The sequence below is a fragment of the Clarias gariepinus genome, chromosome 13 (assembly GCF_024256425.1).
Source record: "Clarias gariepinus isolate MV-2021 ecotype Netherlands chromosome 13, CGAR_prim_01v2, whole genome shotgun sequence".
Lineage (NCBI taxonomy): Eukaryota > Metazoa > Chordata > Actinopteri > Siluriformes > Clariidae > Clarias > Clarias gariepinus.
The window spans coordinates 24526979-24544863 of NC_071112.1; the positions used below are offsets into that span (position 1 = coordinate 24526979).

Below are 17885 nucleotides of genomic sequence, written 5' to 3' on the forward strand. Positions count from 1 at the left end.
TTTTGGACAAGGCTTAATAATTCATAGGAGCTAACAGCTGATAGTAAAGCTTTATGACGGTTATCTATTTAGTTGTTAGTAGTAAATTTTCTTTAAATATTGCTTATGAGAATTATACATTCTAACAAAAATTTAGATAAGCACAATTGTTAATTATCTATGAATATGCAGTTCCCTCCAGAGGTATTGGGACAGTAAAGCCAATTCTTTTGTTTGTACTATACACTGAAATTACAGATTTAAATTTCACATTTCATTTTTAGATTTTTACATCTGCAGCCACCCCCTCCCCTGCATATGAAACTCAAAGGCACAGAGAACGTCTCCGACATAAACTCTAAAGGTAACGGCACTCCTTTTACTTATTTCAGGGGAACTGTACAGTAAGTGAAGAGCTGGTTTTTAGATTGTTCGAGAGAGAAAACTGAGTGCAGGATGAGAGTTTCCCAAAGTGGTAAAAAAGTTTGTGTCCGATCTACAAATCCCATTAAAGTCGATGGAATGATTTTTGCACTGATTTCAGGGCCACTTTTGAAGAGATGAATTAGTTTTGATTTTAATTTTGATTGTTCTAAACCCTTCAATGTGCCACGTCTCATTTTTGGATCGAAGAAAAACAAGACCAAAACTAGACCAATAAATGAGTAAGCTACAAGTCATGTTTCAAACGGAGCTTCATAAACTGAAAAAGGTGTGTGTTTCCCCTTGCTGAATGTGAATGTGTTGTTACATGTTGGGAATTTTTGAAAAAAACGTCAGTTTGATTGCTTAGAAAACTAATAGCGAGCCAGTCCCGAAAGAGACATAAAAAAACTGCTTTTCAGCACTCATTGCATGGCAAGAGTATAATCTGCTGAAACTGCAGAGCGCTCTTTTAGCCAATTATAATTGATAAAAACATACTTGAGATTCGCGGTGTCTGCACCGGCTCTATTGTCCACTGAAAATGATACAGCAGGACAAGATGAGTGTTAGGATTAAACTGCAAAACAGGAGTTTTAGGTTTTTTCCAATGTTTTTTTTTTTTTTACATTTAAGTGCTTCTGTGCCTTTGTGCATAGATATAGAGATAGATCATTTTAATTAAATCACACATTTTATTAATAAATTTTGATTTTTTTAAACTATGCTTTCTATTCTGTTTATGCAAAAGGCCATAACCCCTTAGTCACTTACAGTTGTTATGCTACTGTAGTCAACTCTTCTGCCCTCATCTATGTGTTTCATAGATTTCACAGGATACCTGTAAAAACAGTTAAAACCATACCAAATCAGAATATGATCTTTGTTAAAACAGGCTTATACTACATTAACTTGACATTCTATAAATTATTCTACATTGTATTGACACATAACATAACTGTATCATGATCAACATGATACAATTAAAAATTAAACATACACAAATTAGTATTTTATTATACAGATGGAACGAAAGAAATTCTAGATCACATAAATAAGAGGAAAAACTGAGAAAAGGTTTACTAAGACTTTTACTTTCGTTTCCTATCTTACAGTATACGAAAAAAAAAGTAATTAAGCATTTTTTAAAGAATATAGATTTATTAAATGTGTTTACATCATACATGAAACCTTTGGGGATTCTTGAAATTTGTTGGTTTCCAAACAAATGACAGTGGTTATCAAAGTTATGGCTTTGATACACTATGAGTGTAATACATGGCCAAACTTGTGGATACTTGACCTTCACACCCATATGCACTTATGCACAGTAAGTCTAGATCTCGGACATTGGACCATGTTGGAACGTGTTCCACTGTAGGGAAATTGTAATGCTACAGAATACAATTTTTTTTTTTTTTCACCAAACTTTGTAGATCCTTCTATTAGCTACAGGCATGAAAGTCTGGGTTTGGATTAATTTTGGATCAACTTGTCCCTTTAAAGGGGTCTCCATCAATCCATCTAGGAGACTCTATAGTCCAACAGGGACCATGGAGTCACAAATAGAGGTGATAACTGTATTTATTCCCTTTTTTTACGAACGTGATAAGACCTCCTGTCAGCATTCATACTCAAATTCACACACTACAGGCAATTTGGGAACACCAGTTAGACTGTGAGAGGAATCTGATGTACCCGGAGGAAACCCACCAAGCACGAGAAAGATGCAAACTCCATGTACTTCATCCTTTGAAGGGATGAGTCACTGAAAATCAATACAAAGCTACAGTATGTGCAGATTGTATATAATGACAATGTACAATTCACTTGACATGAGTGCTCACAGAATGGTTGTCTGGTATAAAAATTATGTAAATCATATGTAATGGCCTTCTCACTCACCAGGTCTCATCCCAGCTGAATATCTAAGAGACACCAATTATGGTAATATCTTTTATAGAATAAAGTTGATCCCTCCAGTACTGTTCCAAAGCATTTAAGCAATTGGCCAAGATTTGTTAAAGCTATTCTGGTAAGTCACTGTGTTCCAATACCAGTTCCAATATCAAACTAAGACATCTTGTTTTTATCGTTAAATACACAGCCGTTTAAATCTCAGCCAATAGTGTCATTATCAGAATTTATAGCTCTTTAAAATTGGTATCTGTGACAAAATGATCATCTGAATCAGATTCTAGTTTTTAGTAGAATGCATTTTAATGATACATATTATTAATTATTACCTATATTTGAGTTTGAGTGGCTCTTCTTCGTGCACTCCATTCATTTCAGGAACAGGGACACTCTTGTAGGTGGAGTGGAACTCGACTGGCATGCTCAAACGACAGAACACCATGTCAGCATTGCTGTTCTGCGTCCCAAATGTCTTGTGAGTCACTTTCAGACATGGGGGGCTGTCAATGGTGCCATCAATCCTTGTGACCTGCAAACATCTGGGCTTTAAACTCTCAACATCTATGGGTATTTGTGTAAAATCCATGATGAATGTCAATTAGCCTTAAAAAGCACATTGATACATTAATGTGTTTATATAGAACGTTTATACATTAATGCGTTTATATAAAAACACTTGTTTTTTTGTTGTTGTTTTTTACCCAAATGTTTTTGCATTTAAGCTTTGCACTGTTTTCTATATATTTTTCTAACTTGGTCAATGCCAGTTCTTCTTGCTAATTTGTACCCCCATTGTATAGACATAACACATGGTAACTTAGAGACAGATACAAATTTTTAAACCGCTGATCATGCAACAGTATAGGGGCAGCCGAATACACTTGGAGTAGAGGCCAACTGCTACTGTACGTATGTTCTGTAAACATAGGCTCATAAACACCAATATTGCCCTTATCAACAGGGAAGAGAGTAACTAATTTGTTTAAATGTTATGGTTGATTGAAGTACAGTCTATACTTGCTCATGGATTTTGCTTTGAAAATCTAGATAAGTAAAATGAAGTGAACACATTCAGTGTATGGGTGTATTCAATTTTGCATTTTGCATGGAGGAAACTTGGTCCTTACCGCAATATGTCTATGATCTCTAGGAACATCGACAAAAGTAGGGAGGCGCTTGCTGAACCACATAGTCACCTCCCGGTTCATGTTGACAGAAAAGGGCTCAAATCCCTCTTGCAAGCCACACATGGTATAATATTTGAAGGTACTGGCATCCTTGCCCAGGTTCATACGTCCAACTTGGGAAAGGCCCAGGCTGCAGACTGGAATAAAGCCTGGAATAAAATAAGCAATAGGTTTTTGTCTATAAAGTGAACGCACTAATCAGGCTATATATTTTAATTTCATTTAGGCATATTTGTCAAAGTCATTTATAAAACACCAAATATAAAACGGCATAGTTATGAAATTAAATTATATTTATGTATACTGACACATAAAATGCTTCCTAAAACTTATCTATGTGAAAATAAATGTAAATAAGGCATGGAATTACTGTTAAAGAAAATAAAATATTTTTTTTTTTTCATAATTTACTTTTACATCAAACGTAAGGTATCACAATCTGTAATATGTGATTGAAAATCATTTTTGTCAGTGATGAAAAGACTTGATAACTGTTTTGTCTAGAATTTGTGCTATCTTTTTTTATTTTTATTTAGTTTATTTTTATTTAAAAAAAATGTCAAATAACCCTAAATGTTTACCCCCAAATGCAATTAGCAAATATTGCAGAAATTAAAAAACTATCTACTAATCTTGTGACAAAACAAGATGACGGAATAAGAAATTGTCTCTCACCATCCTCAGTCTCAAAGTCAGCAAAGCAAAGTTCTGAGCCCTTGTTTGTTATGAGAATTTCTCCATTAAGTGTAAAGATCATGGACTTGTCCTCCATGTTGATCATGCAGCCCACCACTTCACCAGCATGCCAGCAACGACCAAACAAGCGGCTGCCCTGGTGGAGACGATGACCCTGGGAGTGTGACAATAAATAGTATTCATATTCAAATCACATGTTAGGTTGCATGTTTCAATAAGCTTTCTAGAAGTTTTTTGCAGTTACTTGTAGTTTTTCAACAAGCTCATTAATATTTATGAATGGCTTACAATCGTACTAGTGTCCATAATATGTACATTTGTAAATAGTATGAATAGTACAATATTTTAACACTTACCATCGTTATTTCCATGGTAGGGTTAGGATTAGCATTAGCATTACAAGTGGTAGGGTTAAGCATTACTAGTGGTAGGGTTAGCATTATTATTAGTAGGGGTAGGGTTAGCATTAGTAGTAGGGGTAGGGTTAGCATCAGTAGTAGTAGGGGTAGGGTTAGCATTAGTAGTAGGGGTAGGTTTAGCATTGGTAGTAGTAAGGGTAAGGTTAGCATCAGTAGTAGTAGGGGTAGGATTAGCATTAGTAGTAGTAGTGGTAGGGTTAGCATTAGCATTAGTAGGGGTAGGGGTAGGTTAGCATTAGTAGTAGTAGGGGTAGGGTTAGCATTAGACGTAGTAGGGGTAGGGTTAGCATTAGCATCAGTAGTAGTAGGGGTAGGGGTAGCATTAGACGTAGTAGGGGTAGGGGTAGGGGTAGCATTAGTAGTAGTAGGGGTAGGGGTAGCATTAGTTGTAGTAGGGGTAGGGTTAGCATTAGTAGTAGTAGGGGTAGGGTTAGCATTAGCATCAGTAGTAGTAGGGTTAGCATTAGCATCAGTAGTAGTAGGGGTAGGGTTAGCATTAGTAGTAGTAGGGGTAGGGTTAGCATTAGTAGTAGTAGGGGTAGGGTTAGCACTAGCATTAGTAGTAGTAGGGGTAGGGTTAGCATTAGTAGTAGTAGAGGTAGGGTTAGCATTAGCATCAGTAATAGTAGGGGTAGGGTTAGCATTAGTAGTAGTAGGGGTAGGGTTAGCATTAGTAGTAGTAGGGGTAGGGTTAGCACTAGCATTAGTAGTAGTAGGGGTAGGGTTAGCATTAGTAGTGGTAGGGGTAGCATTAGTAGTAGTAGGGGTAGGGTGAGCATTAGTAGTGGTAGTACAAAAACTTTTTTTTTTTTAAGTTACACAGCTCATTCTAGTGAATGCCCATTTAAATGCTCAGGAATAACAGAGTACTGAACACACAAGTACTGTACTGCGCAACTGCTTTGTCCACTCACTTAGTCTCACTCATTCAAAATATTGTCTAAACCACTTTATCTTGAATACAGGGTCACTGGGGGCCCAGACCCTATCCCAGGAGACATTGGGCACAAGGCGCGGTACACCCTGGACAGAGTGCCAATCTATCACAGGTCACACACACATACATACTGTACTACAGGCAATTTGGAAATGCCAGTTAGCCTAAACTGCATGTCTTTGGACTGAAGGAAGAAGCTGGAGTACCTGTAGGAAACCCACCAAGCACAGGCAGAACATGTAAACTTCATGCACACAGAGGGGGGAATCAAACCTGGCCAGGAATCAAACCCAGACCCTGGACGTTCAAGTTAAAATAAAAGCTAACAATTAACCTAATAAGGCTGGACCAAAGCTTTCAGTGTAAAGTAGCCTTTAGAAGTTGAGTTTGTTTTTGTCTTAAACATAGTTAGAATATGGGTAAAGTAGTGGATGTTTGTTAAAGTGGGGTAATATAAATAGTGATCATCCACAAAACCAAGTTTTGATGACAAGTAACGGTTTAAGGATTTACCCGAGGACATCAATATACTGGTTGTCAGTAAATTATGTTTATATCAGCATGCAAATATTTTTCTTAAGTCCAATCTTTCGTAAACCTACAAGTGTGCACACCCTGTTAAACATTACAGGCAACTTGGGAATGTCAACCTACTGTATAACATATCTTTGGACTGTGGGGCAAACTGGAGCAGCACCCACCTGCAGAGGAGATTTGAACCTCCAACAATGGAGCCAAAAAAGCAACAAAGAAATTGTGTTGCCATAGAATAATTATAGGCTTTTTTTCTACAGTAACTTGCAATCCAATTAATTATGTTCTGAATTCCCAAAGAGCTCATCAGACAATATTTAGTGTTGATATAAGCCAAGACTTGTAATCTTTCAATGCTATGTCCTCATGTCACATTGTTGCGGTATAATTCCATACATATCTGTAGAATCTTTATAGGATTTGCAGATTCATTTTAGATGTCACCAGACACCGTAACAGATGCTATCAGATGGCAAAGTAACAGATGCTGTAAATACATACTGTACAGTAGTTGTGACAATGCTGCAGCTCCCTTGTGTTCTTAGTAGACATTTTGACATAATATATCTAAATTAAATTAAATTAGTGATTCTCAGGCCTGGTCCCGTAAGACCACTTGCCCTGCACATTTTACTGTTTTCCCCTGCTCTTTTACACCCACTTCAATCCAGAAAAGGCTGTTAATTGGCTGATTCACTAAATCAGGTGTGCTGGGAGCTGAGAAAACACTAAAATTTGCATGGCAAGTGGTCCTTTAGAACCAGGCTTGACAACCACTTGCAACATTCGTGTATTTCACAATTGCCTTAATTTTTTTTCTATTGCCCTCCATGTTCCTTGATTTGCATTTGAAATGTTTATCAGTAACATATATAATCATTAACCATTCAAAATGTCAGTAAAGGTACAATTTATTTCCAAATACAAATAATATTCTCTTTTAAGTACAATTAAAGCACAATTAAAAAGTAACTGTGAATTTGATTAGTTTTTCAGCTGCACTCATTAAGGTGTCGCCACAGCAAACCACTTGTCTGCACTTCCTTGACCTTGCCCTTCCTGACGCAACCGTGCTTTCTTAACTGGACTTTAAGTGGTTGGGGTTTGGGAATTGGGGCGGGAACAGAACCCGGGCCTTCTGCATGGTAGGCAAGAAACTAATGTCCAAAAGTAATTGTTAACAAAGATCGCTAATTAACTCCCCATAGCCTTTCAGGTACTGGAACTCTAGGATTAAAGTGTGTCTGTACTGTATAGATTTGAACTAAGAACGGCTATAAGGCTATTATTTTCGATTAATATGTTCATTAAAATGATTACCTTAATTAGAATTAATAAAATAAATATTATATCCAATTAATATATTGAGCTCTATTATTTGTATGTTTAGCATAAATCAACCACCCACATGCCAACTCATGGGCTATATCTATAGTAAGAAATTGATAAAAAACTCACTTTATAACCATCAAAGACATAGGCCTGGTCATCTGTTCCTAGTTCCACATCAGGCCGCACACCTGGCCGAGCCCATCCGACCCTCATATCTCCTCCAGTCACCACCTCAAACTCAAAATACCACTTTCCTGTTTTCACTGCATACGTCCTCTCCAAACGGAAAAAACGAATCTTATCAATACTTAGCCTCTCCACCACGTGACCTGAGGAACAATTGGGAAATGCAAAAAATGTCGTGATCAAGAAATGAAATAGCATTAGGGATGGTGTGGGGGGGACTTAGAGCTAATATATTTATTGCACTTTAAATTTAAGTATTTATGAACTAGGGAAAAAAAAAAAACATTAAGCATAAAAGTGCACATAAAACTCTTGCTATTTTAAATAACAGACCGCTGATTAAATTTCCCTAAGGGACTCACCCCCTTCCTGGTCAGGAGGCTCGATGTTATAGCCATATCCAATTAGTGTACGGATGGCTTCACGCAGGCTGTCTCGGTTTGACTTCTTAGTGCGCTCATCAAGCAATGCATACGGCACAAGACGAGGATTGCGCTTGCTTTTCACATCCTAAACAGAGATAGTAAGAATGGGTTATGCAGTGTTATTTAGCCACCCTGCCCTAGGAGATAGAACTCTAAACTGCTATGTTAAGACCTCCTTAGGGCATTGCTATAAAAAAGTTTCTTTCTGTCTTGTATATGTAACCCCAATCCCCAAACTCTTAAAAAAATCCTAATTTAATTAACACGCCATATGGACTATTGGAGTAATGTGTTAAACTAACGTACTAAGTACACATATTTTAACAAAAGAAAATCTCGTTCAGGAGTTTAACCTGAACCTCATTTTTCATCACCTGCTGTATACCATAGGTCCAGCCTTGTTTGACCCGATCTTTGGCCCAAACGTTGTGTGCATTCTCAGCCAACTTGTCAACAAGAAGCTCTTGTGCAGGGCTTAACTTCACTTCTGACAGCTCCAGTGGCATTGGCTTGTAGCCATTAGACATCATGTAGCTTTGCAAAAGCAAAGGATTAATTTTGGAATAAAGACAAGTTTTAGAAAGAACACCAAATGTTATGACATACTCTATGTTATTTACTAATAATCTGTTAAAATAGCTGTTAGATTTACATTATTAATTATTGATTTTTACATTCTGGTATTCTAGTCTGACTTTAATGTAAATCAGATCTACAGTACTGTGCAAATCCTTTGTCCATCCATCAATCTATCCAGAAACCAATGTATTCCAACCAGGGACCATTGAGGCCAATAATGACAACTGTATTTTTCCCATTTTGTATGACTGTGGTAGGTCAACATCCACATTCATAGGTCAACACACATTCATAAACTATGGCCAATTAGTTTAATCCGCATGTCTTTGGACTGTGGGAGGAAACTGGAGAACCTGGAGGAAACCCACGAGCATCTTGCATTTTTTAAATAGTCTTAAGGAATAGTTCTCCAGGCATCCTGAATGACTTTTATCTTGGCTTACATTTTCAGTCCAGTGCATTTACATTAACAGTTTCAGGGTAATGATTTCGTTTATTAAGCCAGACATGACCAATAAAACATTCAAGCATAAAAAACATTAACTTAAGGCATGAACAAGTGAGAAACAGGTGCAGATGACAACAGATGATCAGGCCGTTGATTAGTACACTGGTGAAGTTGAATGCCGAGTGGTTGGAACAGACGAGAGAGGAAAGGAGGTTGCTGCTGAAGTTTTTACATAAACAACCAATTCTAAAACTGTATCTTTAAGCATTTTCAGCCTGTCACAGTAAAAAATCTGTTCCAATTTCTTTCATTTAATCTATATATTTTAATTTCAATAGGAAGAAATGTGGCATTGCTCGAGACCTTTGCACAGTACTGTATACCTTATTTATATATGTACTGTATATCGTCTATATGCTGTACAACAAAGTGAATATAATTCAAATGCTATTTGTGAAAATAATAAACATTGTATAAATAGTCCTTACAATCTGACAAAGTGAATAATAATAGTCTTCTAAATGAATGTAATTTGCTGTTATCATCGTCCATTATGTGAACACGTTGGCCACTGATCTCTGCAAAACACTTACTTCTTTGGGAGTTTCACTTTTTTTAGCTCTTCCTCAGCGTTGGCCTTGACCTGAACCACATGGCAGCCCAGAGCCAAAAGAGTCCTAAAGACACATCAACATGAGAGATTATGCTCATATGGCTGAGACTGTTTGAACTCAGACTGATTGATTTACAAATGAAGTCACAAAATACTCCATTTCTAAAAAGACTTTGATGTGTCAGATTTGTGTAAGAACTGAGGTTTAATTAATAATCAATTAATAAGTAAATTTATTAACTCATTAAATGAAATAAAAGTAAAAATTACTTTTATTAGAATTAATAATAATAATTTCTAATTAATAAAATTAATTTGTATTACTGTATTTGTATGTTTAGCATAAATCAACCACCCCAAAAATCGATCAAAAACTTAATTCCAATCTCCTCTTTGCTTTATGCATTTACTTTATTAAATAATAACAGAAACAATAAATATTGAATACGAAAGCAAATATTCAGAAATGTCACCTTCAAACAAGCCACATTTTCATTAATAATGTATGTTATTGTTTTAATTTTTGCCACACTGCACAAACGTAGAAGTTTACCCCTTGTCTGTGTCTCAAAATTGAAAATGTATGCGCTATGGTGGACATTTATTATTAAAACTAATTGGTTTTCTTATCGCAATTTATTATTTCCACACATACACAAATAGCATGAATACACAGAAGCAGTAAGGAAAAAAGGGTAGAGCAAAACCGTGTATTGTTAGTATTACTGTAAGTATTATACTGTAAGTATTAAGTCTTTTTATATAAAGTCTTATGCAAAAGTTTAGGCACCCGTTGATAAATAACAAATTTTGGTGTTTTTTTCATTAAAAAGATGTTAACGCAGTCTCTCTTGGAAATGAAAAAATGCACAATATTTTAAGCAAACATTGATGCATAGTTACTTATAAATTGAACAAAGATTAAAAAAAAAAAACATTATTGTGGCACTGTTGTAAGAGCCATCCTCTTTTCAGCTTCAGCTTTTTTACAGATGGTGTGATGTTTGCTTCCAGAATTTGCTGGTATTTAGTTGAATCCATTCTTCCCTCCACCCGTGCAATGTTTCCTGTGCCACTGGCTAAGACACAACCCTAAAACATAATAGATCCAGCCCCGTGCTTCATAATAAGCAAGATCTTCTGTTCATGAAATGCTGGTCCTTTTTTTCTCCAAACATGCCTTTGCTGATTGTGGCCAAAGAATTCTACTTTAACTTCATCAGTCCACAGCACTTGTTTTCACAACGCATCAGGCTATTTGTAGATGTTCTGCATATTTCTGACATTAAATTTTATGATGGGGATGCAGATAAGGTTTTCTTCTGCTGACTCTTCCATGAAGGTCTTGTCTCTGCAAGCATCGCTGCACAGTGGAACTGTGCACCACCACTCCTGAGTCTGCTAAATCTTCCTGCAGGTTTTTTGCAGTCGAATGGGGGTTTTGATTTGTCTTTCTGACCAGCATACGAGCAGTTCTCTCTGAGAGTTTTATTGGTCTTCCAGATCTCATCTTCACCTCCACAGATCCCCTGAACTGCCATCTCTTAATAACATATCTCACTGTGGAAACTGCAAGATGACAACACTTTGCTATCTTCTCTTAGCCTTCTTCTGCATTGTGGGCATCAATAACTTTCATTTTTAGAGTCTTACACAGCTGCTTAGAGGAACCCATGGTTGTTGAGAGTCCGCAAGTTTGTGCACAAGGTTTGAAGAGTCAAAGTATTTGTAAGGCTTTGAAATTGGCATTCACCAATGACAGCTGTTGCCATGCATCAAATCTAACAAGCTGATTAACGTCTGAAACCTTGTAAAACGAACCTGAGTCTCTGGAACCCAAACCTTTGCCGTGCCATAATAATGTTTTTATTTTTTGTTCAATTTATGACATAAGAAGTAATGCATCTATATTTTGCTAAAAATATTGTGCATTTGATCTATTTCCAAGAGAGACTGTGTCAACATCTTTTCAATAAAAAAATATTAAAATCTGTTATTTATCAAGGGGTGCCCAAACTTTTGCATAAGACTGAACACTGTATAGACGTATCGTTCTGTTCTTTTGAAACGAATTCGTACCTCAAGGTTGGCTGTATTCCAAAAGGAAGCAAATTTTAGAGACATGATTAAGAGGGGATTTAATTAAGCTGCGCCAGGTCTTAAGACAAACAAGGTCAGGACATCCTGTCCAAAAAAAATTACAATTTGTAAAAATAACCCATTTTAAATGACCTGTAATCTAAGTGGCCTACCACTATAAACTATAACTCTTTTGATTTGATCAGTACAAATCATCCAACCTCACAATACAGAAGAGCTGAAGGCTGCTTTTAAAGCAACCTGGTCTTCACTTATGCCTTAACAGTGCCACAGGCTGATCTGTTACTTGTCATGTTGCATTGATGCAGTAACTTGTGCTAATGAAGTGCAAACTGTAAATTATGATGTGTTTTTAGAATTTTTGTATTATAAATACTTTTTGATTGATCTTAAGAAATATTCTAATATTGTGAGATACAATTTTTTTTTATTTTATGAGATCTCTTTTTAAATATTATTAATAATATATTTTGTGTATTTGTCTCTCAAACTTCTATAACTTGTAGAATAGCATGTGCATACAGTACATTAATCTGAACCAACACAGATTACTTACTTTAATGTCTCTGTTGACATCTGCAGGTTGTAATTCTTCTCTGTTTCAGGCAGCTTTGAGAAATCCACCAAGCAGGGGTGCTGCCTTTTATTATCGTCCCTTATCTGAGAAACGACAGCACAAAAATCATTACAGCAAATTGGATCCACTGTTTAAAAACTGCCAGGGAAAAAAATGCATGTGGCAAACAGCAAAACAATGGCAATATAGTATGTGTTGATAGCCATAGCAACCCTGAAACCAACTGAAGATTGCTATAAAGAGGGAGAAGAAGAGCATAATGAATGGTATTTAAAGACACGCACATAAATTTGGAAGGAAGGTATGTCGTTTTAGTAGATAATTTATGTAATGTAGAGGGATAATGGTCTGGAATACTAATGCCCTGGTTTACTAAAATGTTGTGTTTGTGTAAAAGGCACCATGCATACAAGCTTGTTTATTATAAGGAGTTATGAAAAACTACATATAATAGGAGCAAAAACAGCATGCCTTGTCAATTCAATAATGACTGCTTACCCTAAGGAATTATATTAATATTTTACGTCTGCTTTTTCAATTGCTTTTTTTATTTTTCAAATAATTGTTAATATTCTCAAACGATGAATATATGCTACCAAAGAAAATCTGCTTTCCTATGAAATGTTTTTGCCTAATCGTCTCACCTCTGCTTTTGACAGAACTCAAAGAGCCTGTGAAAAGTTTTTTTATTTGCATATATACCAACATATGCAACATAAAATCATCATACATTTACACACAGTACAGATACTATATATATATATATATATATATATATATACACAATGTACAGTATATGTTACAATTATTACCATGAAATTTTTCATTACTCAGTAAGTATGTTTGGAGTAGCTCACCATTAACTAATTACTGTCACATTTCTCCTACAGAACTAATAATGAACTAATAATGACTAATGTATTTGTGTTACCATCCTCCATTATCAATTTACATATTACTAATTACTGAGGGATGACTGTTTCATTTTGAGCAGTAATTGATGATGCAAGTGTTATAAAGTAAAACACGTGGAAACTCTTCCTACTACATTTATTTTTTATTTGCATAGTTTGCTAATTCATACAGTGTATGTATGGTATGTGTCTTGCTTGTGGCAAGTCTTACTTAAATTGCCCAATCAAGATATATTAAGAAATAAAGTAAATACTGTACAAGACACCAAGCTCTCTTTAATTTAAATATTATAGTAACCTACAGTAAGTGGTAATAAAGAGCTATTAATTTCTGCTTACCTAAAGTATTGTTATACATGTTACTGGCACAAATGTTTAACTCTGACATGCTTCACAAATAAAATTCTTTGTAAATGGTACATCACTGCCGAACATAAGAAAGGAACCGCATATAGACAGAGAGATTTAACCGCATATCAGCAGAGACCAACTGTGCCAACATCATTTACATTTCGAGCTCAATTCTCTTGCAATGCCACGTCACCCTAAAGTTAACAAGGTCTCATTATAAAAGCTATAAAATCCTCCCCACAACAGCTGGACTTCAATAATGGCAGATTACCAAGTAAAGAGCCCGACCTGGCATAATAGATCCCAAATGAGAACTCTATTAAAATACTGCGAGGAACAGAAAAATTGGCTTGTATACAAAAAAGGTACTCATTGATTTTCAGGGCTTAGGAAGAGGAAACCAAAGAAATGTACAGAGAAATATGATCAATATACATATCAAATATTATTAATCATATTTGTAGCACATACATACAGGTGCTGGGTTTTTGATGATGATTTTGTCTTAAAGGGCCTACTGTGGTCATGCAGCATTTAAAGTAACTATTAACAGATAAATTAATTAAGCTTAACTGAATTAATTACAGTGGTACCTCGGCATAAATTTTCTTTAAAAACTTAGAAATTTTGCAAAAAAAATTGCACTGACATACAAAGCATTTAGTATTGGCAATTGGTAATATGGAACACATTTAATTTGTATGCGAAGGTACCACTGTATATAAAAACACTACACTGAGAGTTCAATTGGGTTATTGACAAATTAAGCATATACTCATATTCTACTCATAAGAAGTGCTGAAACAGCAAACCCGCAAGTTTAATACCTCCAGCAAATGTGTGCCGTTACACATTCAGCCCTTTAATCTGAGTAAATCAATTACAATTTAAAGCAAAATCAATCATACCCAACATGGGAGAAATGACTGACCTGAGTAACCAGGAACTTATGGAATTTAAATGAAGTTGATGGTTTCAATTGCACAATGAACCAAAATCGTTTTCACTTACCCTCTGTTTAATTTGATCAGCAAATTATAAAAGAGAAAGCAAAGCAAATCACTGAACACGCTTTTGCTGATATAAATGAAGACCATTAAAAAAAAATTTAAGTAGCATCTGCAGGATACAGTATGTACTGTACTGTAGTACGTATCTACAAGTTTTTAGTGTGTGTGCTTCAAATATTGACATGGATGAAATTTGTGTGTATCCACAGTGTTTGACCTGGTCATAACTAAAATGTATGTGTGTGTTTAAATAGCATGGGCTATATGCTATCAGATGCTATATGACATTTATTTATTTTTGATGTATAGTTGTACCTTGCCATAAGACCAGCCCAGTTCAATCTTGTTAATGGCCCATAGTTCATGGATGTTCTCAGCCAGCCGGTCACGTACTTTCTCTAGGTGAGGAGGCATGACAATCTGTGACACAAAAAAGGGTCTACGATGAGGTATTTAAAAAAAATATATAAAATTAGTATCAAACTATGGCATATGATTATTTGTACATAAAATGGAGACTTATGATGACTAAACCGCATAAAGAAACAACAACTTACATTTACAAATTTTTTGCATAAATTAAACTTTATTCTGTTATTTTTGTATTGACTTCCAATAAATAATATTCTTACCTGAGAGGTGTCCACTGGTGTGGGGATAAAGGAAGCCTGGGAAAGAAACTGTGTGGTGCCCAGCAGGTCTCTCACTCCATCCATGTCCCTTTTGTACTCCTTCACTGGTTCTACTCGCATCCTTTCTTTGGGAAGCAATGCCTCATAGCAAGGGGCGTACCCTGATGGAGGCAGGAACTTGAATTCACCGTGGCGACCACCTAAAAGAAAGCGCACCCTGCAGAGATAAATAAGGATTGAGTGGTTACACAAAAATGAAAATATGCTCTGGACAGGGGCGCTCAAGCATGATAAAAAAAAGTCAGTCCAAAAATGTGTAGGTAAGAGGCCACATGGTAGACACCATTCGCCATATCATCTAATTCTGCAATCACTTTTTAATTGTTATATTGCATTGTAATAATAGGATGAATTGTCGAAATTATTAGTGCAATTAACCAACAACACAATGTGATTTTAAACTGATTATGGATCAACACTCATCACTTTTTCCTTGCTAGCACTCGCAGTAATCCTCTGTTCTAATTATATAATCGATATAATCGATATAATAATAGAAGTGACTTATAGCCTCTGCTTACTTCTAATGTTTTCTGGACATCTGGTGAGGCTGTTAAATGGACAAACCTTTCCGGCTGGCCTCTCTATTACAAAGTTAAACGAATAATGAAATACATTTTCTATAATGTGATGTATACTTTTGAATTGAGCTACTTTTTTGAAATCAAACACTCATACAGTACATACACCATAACATAAGCCATAACACTGTAACATTAGCAAAAACATAAAAATACTGAGTGGTTGCAAGAATAAAATTGATTATCTCACTACAATGGCACTTCTGAAGAAGTAGAGGATATTACTGAATGTAGCAAGTGAACATTTGGTTCTTAAGGTTGATGTAGTGAAAGCAGGAAAAATGGCAAGAATAAGGACATGGGTGACTTTCACAAGGGTATGATGGCAAGTTTTGGAAGATGTTTTTGGTATTCAGTGGTTAGTACAGTACCTACCAGATGCTTTCAGTGGCCTCATTACAGGTTCATGGGTGCCCAAACTTTAATAATGCACATGGGAAGAGAAGGCTTACCTGACTAGTCTGAAACCTTAGAAGAGCTACTTTAACAAGATCTGATGAAAATGTTAATACTGGCTATGACAGAAATGTGTCAGAATACTGTACATAGTGTTTGCTGTGTACAGGATGGGGCTGTGTAGACACAGACCTGTTAGACTGCCCATGCTGACCCATGTCCATTGCCCAAAGCTCCTACAGCTGGTCTGCTCTGATAAATCACTTTTTCTTTAACATCATGTAGGGTTGAGACTATTTGTTGTGATGCTCCGGATAATATTCCATAGAATACACTGGGTCCTGAACTACCCTTCCAGCTCAAACAGCAGTGGAACGTATGAATGAGCTTCTAAAGAAGGGAATGGTGCTCAACATTCAGCTTGCTCAGCTGGAGAGGAAGGTTGGTTGGACGACTTCCAGCACCTATTCTCCATCCCAGTTAAGTCACAATGTTTTTGATTGCAGCCTTTTTAATCTTGTAATGCTAACATGTCCAGTTATGTTTCCTGATAGCTGTGATAGCTAAATTAGCCCTGTTCTTTATCTGGCGAGCTTTACTCTGTTTCCAGATAACTCTCCTGTGTAACATACCCGCCATGCACACAATGTTTACGTTTATAAATGTAACCATTTGCATGGGTTATATCATATTATTATTATTATGATTATTATGATTATGATTATTAATGCCCAAATGGCAAAGAAAATGCACCTTTTATAGTTACCTGCCAAAGAAAAAAAAACTAACTGACTTAGTGTAAATAGGGATTGAAATTGAGTAGGAAACAAGAGGCAACAAAAAAAGGCTGTACTCCAAGAAGGCAATAAAGGAACATGGCAGGATGTTGTAAAGCAACTTAGTTATAAAAGCAATGAGAAACAATTACACCGCAACAGCATGTCAGAGCTTAAAACCTAATTCTGTCAGAAGGCTTTTCAAGCTGTGATGCTTAAATCTCAACCAAGCTTGCCCAATGTACTCTGTAAACATGTACACACTCGTATTGTATAATATATAGCCAAAAGAATATGGACACCTGATCATCACATTCTAGTTGCGTGTCTTCCGCACGGAAGCACATAATTATAGGATGTCTCTGTACACTGTTTTAAAAAATAAGATACTGTACGCTCACTAACGTTTTGTCAGACATTTGCCATGGCGCTGTCTCAACAACCTTATGCAGCATCATAACATTGATTTCTTCTTATAGTTACATTAATTTTTGGCCATGATCTTGTACTGATGAAGGGGACCTGTGGTGGCCAATGCATATATATGAACTTGATTCCTTGCTCTTCCAAAACCACTCCTTCATATTCAAAGCCTGAATCTTGGTAGGATTACCATCAGGGAAGAAAAAAAAAAAGATTGTTGGCATAACCTAGCCATTCAGCTAGTCAGCCGACTTTATTTTATTGCCACATAACGTTGCGGAGATGAGACCTGATCAGTTGAACTGAGACTTTTTGTTTGGCCTGACAAGTGTATGTTGTATTATTACATTTTCCCTTTACTGGAACCAAGTAGAAACCTGTGCCAGCTTG

General features: G+C 36.0%; 1 protein-coding gene across 1 annotated transcript in view; it reads right to left on the minus strand.

Annotated features, from left to right (window-relative positions):
- The window catches only part of LOC128535777 (ryanodine receptor 3), a 196135-nt gene that overhangs the window by 90391 nt on the left and 87859 nt on the right, over window positions 1-17885 (minus strand). The window contains 12 exon segments of the mRNA XM_053509826.1: window positions 1177-1243; window positions 2649-2848; window positions 3447-3655; window positions 4182-4356; window positions 7551-7753; window positions 7973-8120; window positions 8410-8569; window positions 9656-9739; window positions 12332-12435; window positions 14686-14688; window positions 14943-15047; window positions 15260-15476. Coding sequence (XP_053365801.1) covers window positions 1177-1243; window positions 2649-2848; window positions 3447-3655; window positions 4182-4356; window positions 7551-7753; window positions 7973-8120; window positions 8410-8569; window positions 9656-9739; window positions 12332-12435; window positions 14686-14688; window positions 14943-15047; window positions 15260-15476 — 1675 coding nt within the window.